This window comes from Cygnus olor, chromosome 1 (assembly GCF_009769625.2).
Source record: "Cygnus olor isolate bCygOlo1 chromosome 1, bCygOlo1.pri.v2, whole genome shotgun sequence".
In the NCBI taxonomy this organism is placed as follows: domain Eukaryota; kingdom Metazoa; phylum Chordata; class Aves; order Anseriformes; family Anatidae; genus Cygnus; species Cygnus olor.
This window is the reverse complement of record NC_049169.1, coordinates 112,938,164-112,952,484: the sequence shown is the minus strand read 5'-3', so window position 1 is coordinate 112,952,484 and position 14,321 is coordinate 112,938,164. Positions and strand designations below refer to the sequence as shown.

General features: G+C 39.9%; 1 protein-coding gene across 1 annotated transcript in view; it reads right to left on the bottom strand.

The window, feature by feature from the left end:
- Positions 1-292: 292 nt before the first annotated feature.
- Positions 293-14,321, bottom strand: part of MORC3 (MORC family CW-type zinc finger 3) — a 28,342-nt gene continuing 14,313 nt past the window's right edge. The window contains 11 exon segments of the mRNA XM_040577285.1: positions 293-994; positions 4,153-4,316; positions 4,726-5,474; positions 5,477-5,550; positions 6,116-6,303; positions 7,730-7,772; positions 8,613-8,687; positions 8,800-8,922; positions 9,035-9,151; positions 13,562-13,644; positions 14,052-14,171. Coding sequence (XP_040433219.1) covers positions 841-994; positions 4,153-4,316; positions 4,726-5,474; positions 5,477-5,550; positions 6,116-6,303; positions 7,730-7,772; positions 8,613-8,687; positions 8,800-8,922; positions 9,035-9,151; positions 13,562-13,644; positions 14,052-14,171 — 1,890 coding nt within the window. The 3' untranslated portion in view covers positions 293-840.

The window sequence follows — 14,321 nt, the reverse complement described above, 5'->3', positions numbered from 1 at the left end:
AGATGTTCAGATAGGAACTACAGATGGTAGAACCGAACATCCCTCCCACTGCACTCAGAGAAACAAACCCTAGGAAACAACAATCAAGTAGCAAGGGCAGGACACACATAGGTATGTGGTCTCCAAGACTGAAAAGGATGAAATATCCCATGGCTTTGTTTATGCTGGAAGATTACGTACACAATGTTCATAAGAGGCACCAAAAATCCAAAAGGAAGTCAAAGATCACCCACTTTAAGGATGAGACCCTTAAGGCATTTTTTCCTCTTTTGGTAGTAAAACACAAATATTACCAATATGGGCAAAAATGTTATCTATTAGACACATTTCTAGAACATTAATGCAACATACAACATTTTTGATAGTAATGAAAATACTGTAGCTTACAATAATCACCGAGGTTTTGTTCTTAGAAGGAAATCAAGGCAGAGGCTCTTTGTGCATTTTTAATATATTCTACTGCCTGTACGATTTGCACAGAAGAGGAAAAATTGCAAGTATCAACGCTTATATAGACCAAAAGGTCAACCAAACTTCTGTAGAAAAGTATTTAAGATTCCTAATCATCAAAAATATTTGCAAATTTAATTACAAATACATTTTAAAAGCAAAATCCTTAATTAAGTACATTGGGGTTGGTCAATATTGACAGTGTTCCTTTACGAGGAAGTTAAGATAACCCCCACTGTATCCGTGGGAACATCTAAATGCATAGAGTATATACACTTATCGATCAAACTATGTCAAATATATAAAGTGAAGAAGCAGTATTTACACTTTTGAGCCTATACAAAGGTTATAATGGAAGAACAAATAAGAGACTGCTAAAATCTTAAGATATTAAGTACTACTGATTTCATGCATTTGTTCTACAACTTGTCCTAAAATTTCATCTACCACATCAATATCGTAATTTACTTGCTGCAAGTCTAGATCAGGCATGATCGTAGCCAAAAGTTGTCCAACATTCACTCGAAGGGAGCGTAGTTTCAGGCTGTGAAGAAATAATTTGATATGTTTAGATATAGATAAGTTTCATGTTAAAATACACACAACTTTAATTAATAAAGCTGGACTAAGGTTCAATAATGCAAAGGCTCTGTGCGTGACTTCCGTAAACCAAAAGGAAACTGAAACTGCAACAAGACAATTTCAAGATCTACTGATTTTTCAAAGCTGATTCTCAAGTTTTTAATTTTAAAGGTGTACATTTCCTTAACTTCAAAGGAATACTAAGAATTCTGCCTTTCTGAAAAGAAGTTTAATACTTCCATTTAAGTTAGCAAATAAGCACTTGCACAATCCTCTACCCCACAATACCTCTTTATTTCTCAAAACAGTATTAAAAAACACAATTTTTATACATCTAGAATCACAAACTACTACCACCAATGGGAACAAAAGAAGAGAAAAAGACAAGAAAAAAAAAAAGCAAGAAAGAGTAGCATGTCCAAAGGCTTGAAATTATAAAGAGGAATTAAGGTAGGAGTTACAGTACAAGGAAAATACTATTCCTCCTCTTTTTGCTTTCTTTCATGGTTCAACTGCTCTATCGTCCTCCTGCCCAAATTGCTTCCATATCATTCATTCCTTCTCTTGAGCATTTCCTTCTACCATCATTTCCTTTATTATCTCGAGTAGCCAGTCTTCATAGTGCCATCAAATCCCAATAGTACTTGTAACTGCCACCACAAGCAATGCATGTATTCACTAATTCTTCCAGTCAGATGCAGTAAGCAGAAAATGAAATGCTGGCAGGTGAAGGGGAAATTGAACCCCAGAAAAACTTGGACTGAAAGGGGTCTCTAGAGGTCATCCAGTCCCTTCCCTCCACTCCCTTCAACACGTATTGAAAGAAGGGCTAACTCAAATCAAGTTGCTTTGGACCTTCTTGTGTTTGGAAAATCTCCACAGACGGAGATTTCACAGATTCCCTGGATCCCTCTTCCAGAGTTTGACTGCCCTCACTGTGGATATAAGAAAAAAAAAGTTTAAACAGAATCTTTTCTTGCAGCTTGTTTCTATTGCCTCTCATCCCATCACTGTGCTCGCCAGAAGCCAGGCTTCATCTTTTCTACACCCACATCCAGCTGCAGAAGAAAGCACTGAGATACCAGATCTCAAGGCAGCTTCTTCTTCCTAAGGCTATTTCCCTCAGCATCCCCCTGTACATCAGACGCTCCAAGCCCCTCATCATCTTGGTGGCCCTCCAGTGGCCGGTGTCTTTCATACACCAGGGAGCCCCAAACACTCCCTGTCTGGTCTCACAGTGCCCAGCAGAGGGCAAGAATCACTTCCCTCAAACTGCTGGCTGAACTCTTGCCAAGAGCCCAGCAGGCACCGGGCCCTCCCACCACAAGAGCGCACTGTTGACTCACATTCAAACTTCTAATCCCCCCCACCGGCCCAGGAGGAGCCTCCAGCTTGTTCAACTGCATGGGTTGTTCCCAGTGCACCTTGAAAAACGTCACTGCTGCTCTGTTGAACTTCTGTGAGGCATCTTGCAGCCCACATCTCCAACTTGTTGAGGTCCCTCAACAACATCCCTACCTTCCAGCGTATCAGTGGTCCCCCTCCGATCTGGTGTCACTTAGAACTTACCAAATTCATTTTGTTGTCATCTAGGCCATTAATGAAGGCATTAACAACAATTGGCCTTGATATTGATCCCCAAACTTATCAGACTGGATAGTTTTACAACCCACCTCCTAGTCTACCTATCCAAATCATAACTCACAAGTTTTGGTTATAAAATTATGGCAGCCCACATGGAAAGCTTTCCTAAAATGAAGGCCCATTTTCCCCTTATCCATAGGGCCAGTCATCTCATTGTATGAGGTAATCAGGCTGGAGAGGCACTGTTTGCCCTCAGTCAATCCACGCTGGCTGTTTCTAATCACATTGACTATTGTGAGGCTGCATGTGGCATCCAGGCAGATTTGCACCACAGTCTTCCTGAGGACTGAGGTTACACTGACCAGTCTGTAGTTCAGATCCTCTTACTTGCCTGTCCTGAATACAGGCATGACAACTGCCTTTTTCCAGGCATCAGGAAGCTTAATTGACTGCCACAAACTTCTGGAGATGTCATCACAAGGCCAACTCCATCAGTTGATCAGCTCCCACTGATGCTTGTCACCTGGTTCCACAGACTTGCTTGCGTATGTTGAATTCGCTGAAGTGGTCCCATAATTCAGTCACCTTTTACTCCAGGCAATGCTTCAATTAACAATTAGGCTCATGGACCTTGGGGGCCAGAGGACAGACCTCACCAGTGAAAATGAAGGTAAAGGAGGTACTGAGTACCTCAGTAATGTGTCTCAGGTACCTCACATCCTTTGTCCACAAGGCTTCTGCCCCACAGAGAGCAGGCCCATAATTTTCTGTTTTCCTGTTGCTGCTGCTGTGCTTACAGAAGCCCTTCTTGCTTGTCCTTCACAGACCTTACTAGTTTTAACTCCAGCTGAGCTCTGGCTTTCAATTCCATCTGACATGCTCAGCAGTGTCTCTATATTCCTGCTGGACTAATCATCCTTCCTTCCACCTTGTACATGTGCTTCTTTTGTGTGTTTATTTCTACTAATGGAGAGCAGCAAAATCTCGACTTGAAAGCATAAACTCTTGTTTAGCGCGAAGATATACCCTGGACATGACCTAGTTCCGCAGGACTGCTCTGCAGCAAGTTGCTATATGGGAGAACAAATCAGTTCCAAAATTGAAAACAAACTCTTTCCAGCAGGGTACAGCTGATTCAAGAAGAAAAATAGCATGCAAAAGCGAAGTTCATCTATATAGCACATGCTAATAATCACCCTCTTTCTTGCCTTCTTTCTCCCTCCCCTTGTTCTATAAATTGTGTCTAGAAATTATCTTACAACATTTTCAATATTTAAAGAAGTGTCAGTAGGGAATTATATTGTGCAATGGTCAATGCTGCTCAAACAAATACTAGATCATTAAAAAAAAATACTTGATGAAGACATGAAGCATGAATGTTACTGAGCTGGGAGTCACAAAAGGCAGTAGAAAAGAATTCCAAGCACCAAGTTTTATTATATGATTATCAGACATGACCTTCAATCAAGGTCTTTCAGATACAGTCAGCCAGCCAAAATCTTGTTTGATATAGTCTAAAAAGAACAAAATTGATACCTTTCTCCATCAGAAAAATTTACAGTCTCTTCTACATTACTGGTTGTAGAATCATTTGCTTGTGCTACCGCTTGCGGAATTGAAGCTTTTAACTGTGCGATTTCTCCTTTGAGTTCTTCACATTGACAGGCAATTTTATTTTTTTCCACTTGCAGCATTTCAATCTGGCAAGTAAATCAAAATAAACAACTTTATACATCACATCAATTTGTGGTGGTTAAAATAAATATAACCAAAACAAACTATTTGTTGACTGCTTTCAATTAACTTTTCAGGGAAATTTCATGATATGGCAAATTAGACAAACTGCTTTTGAGCAGCCAGCTGAACACATCGCACTCTAAACCTACTTTGTCAGACTCTCAGGTTTGCTTTTTTCTATAATGGAAGCAAAAAAACCGTAAGATTCTAGACTAAGTTAGCCCATTTTAGGTGGCTTGATTAGTTAATAGACTGAATTTAACTAAACAACATGTTAGGTACTAGAACTGCTATGAAACATCCCTTCAAGAAGACGGAAATTTACGTTTTTAATTGTCATTTTGAAGCATATCACCGTTTTAACAAACATACCTCACTTTTGTAACTGTCTCTCTCAATGCTGCATTTGTCCAGTTGCCTGAAAACATCATCCAGCTGCACAGCAATTTCGTCGACCTCACTCTTACTTTCCCCGTCAGCACACTTGCTGCATTCAGTCTTTAAGTTCTGCAGAGTACTGCATTGTTCTTTTAGTTTTGCTATTTCTTCTAAGGCCTGTTCATATAGCACGCTTACTTCTGCCAAACTTCTTTCATGAATGTTTTCTTCTGCAAATGAAGAAATTGTCTCAGTTGACTGATGGCACATTTCTTTTTTCACATACTTATTATTCATTTCTAGTATCCTCTGTTCCAGTGTTTCTACTTGCTTAGTTAATACCTCACATTTGTTTTGGTACATTTCTTTTTCTTTGTTTACTAATTGCAGCAGATTTCTCAGTTCATTTCCAAGATCTGCAGATGTCTCAGAACGATTATTCACATCGTGCTGCTTAATTTCCACTTCCGCACCGGGAATTGGAATTTCAGTCTCATCTTCCATCTCTTCCTTTTTAACCACTAAATTTGGGACATCCGTCTGTGTTGCAGAGGTCAACTGTTCGCTTTTTGAATCTGAAGCAGTCACGCTGCAAGGTTCTCTGACATCACTGTTTTCTATCTGCTTCTCCTCCTGGTCCACATTAACACATTCAGTTTTTACCACTGGAACATCAGAATCTGCTGAAGGCTTTGGAGTGCTGCTCTCCTCTAAAATAATGACATCATCGTCATCATCATGGTATTGAATGTTCTTTCATTTAATCGAGGTGTTTTTAAAGACACAGGTGTAACACAGCCAGGTGTCTTCCGTTTCAGACTGAGGAAGAAAATATTAAATTGATTATTGTATTGTTCAAATACTGCAAAAGTCATTTGTTTTAAACTATGTTTAGTGTTTCGATAAGCACAATTCAAAACTGCTACTCAACAGAAAGACATGTCTCCCTGCAGCACATCTTAAGGTCAGTAGTCACAATAAATACCTTTCCTGTAAAAACAATGGCTGACATTCACACTAGGTTATTACTTTCATACGTTATTTTGAGACAGACTCACCATTTAGGGATAGAGAAGACCTGTAACAGAGGTTAAGTAAAACATACTGTAGAGTGAGCTTAACACAATACGGCCTTTTCCTAAAGTGAGACAAATCACTAAGCAATTTTCCTTGCCAGTACACAGTGGTTTTTTGCTGCTTTCCTTTTTCTTCTTCATAAGGTTTCTAGGTATCTTTAATTAACACGGTTCTTCCTATAGTACCAGAAGTGACATACAAACTTTGGCAGCTATGACCCGAAGATGGGTCTATACCCAACACCATCACTTTCATTACAAAAATTATTCGGGATAAATAGGAATCTTTTTTGTATAGGTTCACTAACCTGGTGTCAGAATCAGAATGAGGTGAAGATACTGATCTATTTGAAACAAGCAGAGGTCTTTTGACAGAAGCATTTGATGTTTCTGGTAAAAGTGCTCTTGGAACAGCTTCCTTTCCACTCACAGCTGAGAATGTTTTAAAGTCTTTACTTGAGGAAACAGGTGTTTTTAAAAACATTTCATTATTGATCTATAAGATAATGTTAGTTAAGAATAGAAAGAGAGATTAGTAGATTCTTCAGAATAGGTTTAAGTAGTTCTATTAACTATCTGAAAACATATAGAATTATGACAGACATTTCTTCTGTGTACTGCAAGGATACAGAAGCAATATGTATATTGCAATATGTCTCCATCCATAGCAATCTCCTTGACCCTGGCTCAATAGTTTGCAATAAGAAAGGTGAACTAGACTCCTTTTTAAAACCTCAGTTTTCTCAGCTTAATAATCACATACGCAAAGAACAAACAAAAAAAACCCACAACTAAACTCTACTGATCTGTATCAACTACTGTTTCCTTTGTGTCTCTCCAATGCTTAATTTTACTTTTTAGTGCATGTCTTAAATATAGAAATATTAGAAAGCAGCAAGGTTTTTTTTATATCTTAATTACAAATTTCTGCTGGATTTCTCAGAGGACTCCAGCTGCACAGTCCTCCCCATGCACAGCTGCTTTCTGACAATAAATCTTTCTGATCTTACAAGTCTTTCTACAGAAGAACAGAAATAGAAATAGCTATTTTTAAGTACGACGTAGAATCCTGGGGAAGAGATTTTTCCAAGCAGCTTTGTAGCTGGGTCTGAAGTCTGACCATCATACACAAAATATAGGATAGATGTTTCTGTTAAGTTGCTCATAATTAATTCAGTTTGTCCAAAATGAACAAACCATTTTACTTTTAGAAATTACTTTTCTACTTGGATAAAACTAACTGCAGGAAAATGAATACAATGAAGTAGATGGATTAAAATAACACATGCAAAATCTCTTCTCCAGAAGTTGAGTGATCTGAGGTTAACAGTTAGAGAACAACCTAAATCTCACTTTGTAATTCAGAATCAAATTTCCTATCTGCACACTCCCATTACTAAATCATTTTGATTTGCATCTGCATTCCATTTGAATACGAGTTCCTCCTTGCAACACAAGCTTTCAAAAATACAGCTACTACAAATTCTACACTTACCCCAGCCCCCCCAACTTTTTTCAATAAAACCTTTGTTTTTATCTCTTCACATTTCCCTCTACAACAAATCCACTTTCAACAATCAGATATCATGTCATAAAAATAGCTATCCATGACTGATGTCTTTTCTAGTACTATTTCGTGAGGCAGCTTTGACCCCTTCAAACCCTTTGTTCAGTACTGCATAGAACTCAATGCTGCATTTCCTATCATTAGACAGCAAAGATGGGGGATTTTTGGTTTACTAAGAGTGAATATAGCCTATACAACCATCAAAACAAAACAGGCTGTTGATCCAATCAGCTGACCACGAGTTAAGGCAACCTAAATCAAAGCCTGGCCTACTGGATCAAACTGCAGAGTATTGTTGCCAGCAAGAATAACTCCGTTACCAACGTCAGTTTCCTATTGACTTCAGGAGAGTTACCTGGTGGCAGTAGTCCAGCCGTTTCTTCAGTTTTTCCCTGTCTCTGCACAGGAGCAAGGAAAAAAAAAGAGCTTAGATTCAAAGCGTTAATTCATTGTGAAACCATATCAACTTACATCTAAGACTAAACACAATACACCTTATTTGGCTAGGTACATTTCTAACAAACACATTCTACTCTACTGAATGAAAATTTTCTGCATGAACTTAGAAACTATTGTAGTTTAAATTTAGCTTAACTTCAAACAAATTCTCCCTCAGATTATATTTATTTTAAAAAAATGTTTAAAACAATTAAAAAAAGCCTTCTAGAATGCAAACCAGAAATTCATTAAAATTGCTCAAGTCTTTTTTCTTTCCATATACCTTAGCTAAGAATCCTCTCATTCTTAAATAAATGCATTGAGGTATTCAGCTGCTTCAACGTGGGCCTTGAAAACAGTTTACCTAGACAAGGGCTCCTAACAGATATAAGGGACTGTTTCTCTCTAACATCCCAAACTATCCTCATACTGCTTACTACTATGGAACTCCACCCCTCTGAGAACTGTAGCGAACACCGGCTTCTTGCACTATTCACCTCACTAGTTATTAAATGAGAGGGACCTCTTCTGCTATGACTTTTCTGATTTTTACTTAAGATGGAAAACAAGCATTAGTCAAAGAGAGAAATTTGAAGGTCCTGTCAACATGCTAACAATGGAGAAAAGAAAAATGCTATTCAGCTAGTCATTACTTTGATCAGGTCTTGATTGTAGGGCGCTATCTTCTGATGGGTATATTCCCAGACGGGTTGCAATCATATCACAGGTGAAAGAAAACAGTGTTTAGCTTTCACATTATTTTTCTAGCGTGGACACACAAGAAAGTCTCTAGTACTCACTTTTTCTTATAAGTTTTCTCATATGTGGGATGTATTAAGTCATCATCTTCTGGTTCTTCTGGCACATTACAATCCCTGAGTTAAGAGAAAAAAGGCCAACAAAAAGAGCTTAACATACGTACTTACGTTAGGTGATATAATGAAAAGTAAAAGCAATAGTTTGATATTTTTCTAAATCAAATTTTACCGGAATTGTGGATCAGGGTTCAGTGAGCAGTACCACTTTTCTGGCAAGTGCTCTATTCCATCTGGAAGCTTCCGCCACTTCAGACATGCATCACATTGTACCCATGTCTGATCAGGCTGCTTTCTGTAATGAAAAAAAAAACACAGAACTTTCACAATAAAAGGTTATTTTCATGATCGAGCATAATGTAGTAATAATAGTATATAAAGTTGTTTTATTTAAAAGTGATACTCACTGGATCTCCTCAACTGGCAAAGCTAATGGATATTCTTCATTTTTCTTTGCTTTCATTTCATTCCAGTAATCATTAAGCTTTTCTCCTAGAGCCGCTATTGTGAGTCTAAAACCAAAAGTTTTTTTTAAAAAAAACCTTAATAAAATTTTAGAACAGAAATAACATTTTTTAAACTCCGCTGAAATAATAAGCATATGAGCGTGTGAGTATTTCCATTTGCACAACAGTGAGCTTTTTGCTTTTAGCAAACCCTAGAAGTTCAGAATTGCGCGAAGCCATGTTTGTCAGCTAGGAAATCACAAGAAATTTTACTTGGGACACAAAGACAGTTTTAAACTGAAAGAGAGAGTCCTTGATTCAGAAGCACTGTGCACATACAGTGCAAACCCTGAAGCCAAATCATCAGCTAGGCTTCAATCCTAGAAGAATCATGGTACAAAACTGCCTCTGTCAACCTGGCACTGAGGTGGGTATTTGGCTGTGTGTGTCTATAGGTTCATGACCACTCTAAACTGACCTACAGCAATACTACACTGAGATTGTAAACATATATTCACATTAGTGTAGTATATACTCTACATGCTGCTAAAAGAAGCAGGCCAGTTTTCCCCTATATTCATTTTTAGCTGGATTAGTTTCCTGATCAGGACTTATCATGCAGTGGCACGACTGCTAGAGTTGGCACACAGCAAGGAGTGGTGTAGAAGAGGAACAACAAGTCCCACAGGTGAGGTAAGGGTAAGACCGCCTATTATCAGCATGCTGATTTATGTCAGAGTTAAGTGACTGGAAAACCAGAGCCTGTGAGCCAGTCCCTCCCCTCCCAGCTTATTCCAATACCTACACAACCCCATGCTTTGAACTAACACAAATGTCTCGGCAGTGACCTAGTCTGGCCTAGAAAGTTTCCATCTGGATAACCTCCAAACCCAAGTCATGAATTCTGGTGCCAGAAAAAGGAAGTAGCACAAGGGCAGAAATGAGCAGCAATGCTTGAACTGAATCGTGTCTCTTTTGGTGAGGGGAGAGAGACAAGTCAGCTTACATTGATCGTGAAATTACAGCATCAGCTTTTCATTTCTGTTCTGGGCTGCTTCTGAAAACCTGTACCAGCAATCTTTGTAGAAAGACCTTAACACAAAGATCTTTAAGTACCTCTATGTCCATATTACAAGTACAAAAAAAAGCCAACAAAAAACAAGTAAAACGTTCAATGCTCACTGTGCCAGCCTGTGGGAATGTAGTGTAAAATTTGGTTAACACATATGACTATCCTGTGGCATATCCTCTGCCAAAGGAACTGTTAGTGCAACCACAAAGGAAATGGTTCAGGGAACAGTTGTACTTAAAAATGAGCACAAGAGCTATGTTATCATTAGAATGATTCCCTAGTCTGCTTTAACATGCGTTCTCATTAATAGCTCTGCTAGTATAATAGTGGCAGACACAGAGACTGCTTAAAGCTGGCAGTATCACTGCAAAGAAGAGTGCAAACAGTGTGCTGTGAGTACTACTTAAAAATATAGGCAGATTAACTGTAGCGGCTGCAACAGTCATCTTCCCAACTATCAGGCTTGCTCCTCCGCTAAAAGCTGCTGTTTCAACAGCAGGAATGACCAGGAGCTATAGCAGGGGAAGTCTGAACTGCTACAATTAACAGCTTAGTTTGTGACAGCACTCTGATGAGGTTTCTGGTTACCTCTCTAAGCAGAGCTGCACATAAATCAGCAAATCGGGAAAAGCTCCATGGACAGTTCAGCTGTCCTTGTCAGGGGAACACCAACAACTGGTTGAAGGGCAAAACACACAGCTTGAAAAAGCTAATGACTTCTCCTACCAAAAAGTCCACCCCCACCTATGTTTGCAAGCCAATACCCCCAAATTAAGTCCACATTAAAACCAAGTGTTAGGATAGGTAGAAGGGAAATCTGCTCCTTTAAGCATGCCTGGTCTGCTCAAAGGAGCCATAAACAAGTACAGAGACAGACCTGACTGACACATGATAAGGGAGGCAGTGATAAGAACAAACCTGGTCAGTCACACTAATTGTTAAAGACATGTGGAGTGTGAGAATGTTTATTTTTTCAGTTGGGAGGATGAGGAAAAGGAAGAAGATAAACACAAAGAACCATAAAACCCGACCAACTAGTATTAACAGAAACAACCAGAAACAAACCTGGACAGTCACACTAATTGACAGGCTTATCAAGAAACCGATAAGGATGCAAACCTGAAGGCCCAGGTAGTCGGAGGGAGGTCAGTGGAACTATGCCAACTGATGAGGCAACGTGCAGGGGAAGAGGGAGCAGAAATGGGGGAGTTAAACAGAAAAGGGTATAAAAGGAGTATAGATTGCACATAAAACAGGGACTATCAGCATGCTTGGCTGACAGATCCCCGCGCCTAATGCCTGAAGTATTTCCTATCCCCTTATTAAATCTTAACTATCTCTTTGTTGCATTCGGTCTGCATTGTGTATGTGCCCTGCAAGGACTAAATGCCAGATGCTGGTGAGATCCACACATGCAAGTGGAAATTGGTGCCAGCTACTGGAGTAAGACTTGGGGTGCGGGCACCTCAGCCTGCAGTGTTGGCTGCTGGAGTAAGCGAGGGTCCTCAGTAGTTGGAGGGGCCACAGTTCCTTGGGTCACAGGAGGGTGCTACAGACTTCGGGAACGAAATGCCAGCACTGGGGGCACCACTGTGAATGGATCTGGTGCCAGCTACTGAAGTCAGACTGGGTGTGTGGTCAGCCCTGCCCTGTAGAGTCAGTTACTGGAGTGAGCGTTGGGGTCTTCAACGTCCAGTTACTGGGGTGGGAACAGCATCTGTCAAAAAAAGCAGCTAGTGTGGAACCAGTCAGAGTGCGGGGCTCTGTGCCAGATGCTGGAGCAGGACTGCAGGTCACAGCCCAAGTGCCTGGTGCCAGTTGTTGGGGGTGTGTGGAGGGAGGTAAGTGTCTGTACCTTCCTCAGACTTGGAGTGCACGGGATATGCATGTGTATTCACCAACAAACTTCAAGCTGGATTTGCCAGTGAGTAGAAAGCCCCAGATCCAGGCCAGGGTATCAAGTGAGCAAGGGTCTACGCTGGTACATTCAGGGGCACTTGTGAACGTGGTGTGTCTGTGGGACAAGCATGCAAATGCTGCCCGTTTGCCAGTGAGCATCGCGCTAGACCAGCTAGCAAGCAGTAGGCCTGTGGGGTGGATAAGGCGGCCTGGGACTTGGTCAGAGGGGCTGTGACAGTGCTCAAGGGATCTGTGAATTTGTGTCTGCTTATGAATATAAAGTGTCACGGGTGTGCCCTCACTAGGGACCCTCAATCTCTACAAGTTGAGGAGACAGGAGGGTACTTGGCTGTCTATGTCCATGTTTTTCGTGAGTGCTGTATGCAGGTACTATTGAAGGCAGCATCTTGCCTGTAGAAGTGTGTGTAACCAGCCACGTCAGCGTTTTGTCTGTCTGTATCTCTGGGATATGTGCTCAGCTTCCCTACCAGTTCATCCCGCCGATGGGAGAGTGGCAGCTTGTGCAGAAAGTGTGGGTCCCCAGGCTGGGCAGGAGGGAGGCCTGGGACAGGGCTGCTGGAGGAGGTGGTTGCTCCTCATACATCCCTTAATACAAAGCAGCACAGAAAACAGCCTTGTCATCATGAAAGGAAAGAAATAGTAGAAAAACTCACAAGGTTTGCATCTAGAACATTTTCCCTGGACAGCTTTTCTGCTTAGATAACTCACCCCCTCCATACCTTCCATAATGCCAGCGCAACCAAGTCACAGCAAAGCAGTGTAAACACACTAGGAAATTCACCTGGATTAAAAACATTTCTGATTTTTATTTTTTCTTTCAAATCAAACTAGATTTCCAATCAGGTTCACAGAGCAACTGTAAGAAATACCACAGTAGATACCCACTGATGGGGTGGGTGCAGATGTGAGAAGTGGCAACCCTGAGCTAGAAATAACAACAGGAACGAAGCTACGTTCCAGATCACAGCTGCCTTTAGGGTATTTTGTATTTTAAATGCTCTCTCTGTCAGGTAGACAAGAACCTCAGGACATTCAAATCCACGCTTAGGAAAGAAATTGAAAAGAACAGCTGAAAATGTCCAGAGAACTGTCTAAGAAATCGTCATAAAGAGTTAATAATGGGATTCATACCTCACAATTTTAGTCATCTACTACACAAGTAGCCTGAAGCTAGTGATTCTGGGCTCATCCTACAACCAGCAAAGGGCAGAGTTGCATCCAACCACTTCTGAAGGCACACTTTAAAGGCACGCACTTTAAAATGTCATGTATCATACACACCCTTGATTTCACTGACTGCACAATGAATGCAGCATGACCAGCATAGATGTAAACACCCTACCCCTACTGTTTGGAACAGTCATGCAGTTTAATGGTGGAACATAATCATTTATTCTTATTAAGAAGGTTAAGAAACCTTTTACGGTCAAGTACCTCACAGTGAATGACAGTAGTCAATAAAAAGTTTATATAAATACACATTTACCTGTATTCATTTGTAATCAAAATCTTGTTTGTTAGTTGGTTTTAGGAAGTTGCACTCAATAATTCCAACTACACCAACACCCATATTATTTGCCTGAAAGAGATTAAGATCTATCAGGAGAAAAAAAAACATACCAAATTCCATGCTAAAACCATAAGACTTTGTCAAAGGTAATCATAACTTATATACACAACAAGTAAAAAAACTTTCTGCGTATCACCTGTCTCCAAGAAACCACCACCCTCCACCCCCCCCCCAACCACAACTCTCCTGACAAAACACCTCCCCTGGCTAAAAACAACTGCAAACAATTTAATGCAATTTTTAATGGCTGTGCAAAGTAAAAAATTAAAATTTTTATTATTTAATTAAAAAATTAAATGAAAATTAAAAAAGCTACATCAATATACTAGTTTCTATCTGTACTCTTAAAAAAAATCAGCATTTGAGTGAGAATTATTTCTAATGATGTTAAAATATTTTTCAGCTTAAATCCCTACCTTTAGCTGACAGCCAACTCTTTCATAAGCTTTGATGAGTCTGTTTTTATGGTACATCATTATTCCATAATGATCTTTGTTTCTGCAGTTAAATCCAAAAGTAATTCTTACAGTTTTAGCCTTTTACCAGATATTAAGGAAAAGTCTGGTTAATGTCATGTAACACAAAACCGTATCTACTTTGAGTGCTCATTCTAAACTGGATCCTGGAACTTCTTTTTATTTTTAAATATATTGAGACAATTAAAAACAACAACAAAAAGCTGCAAC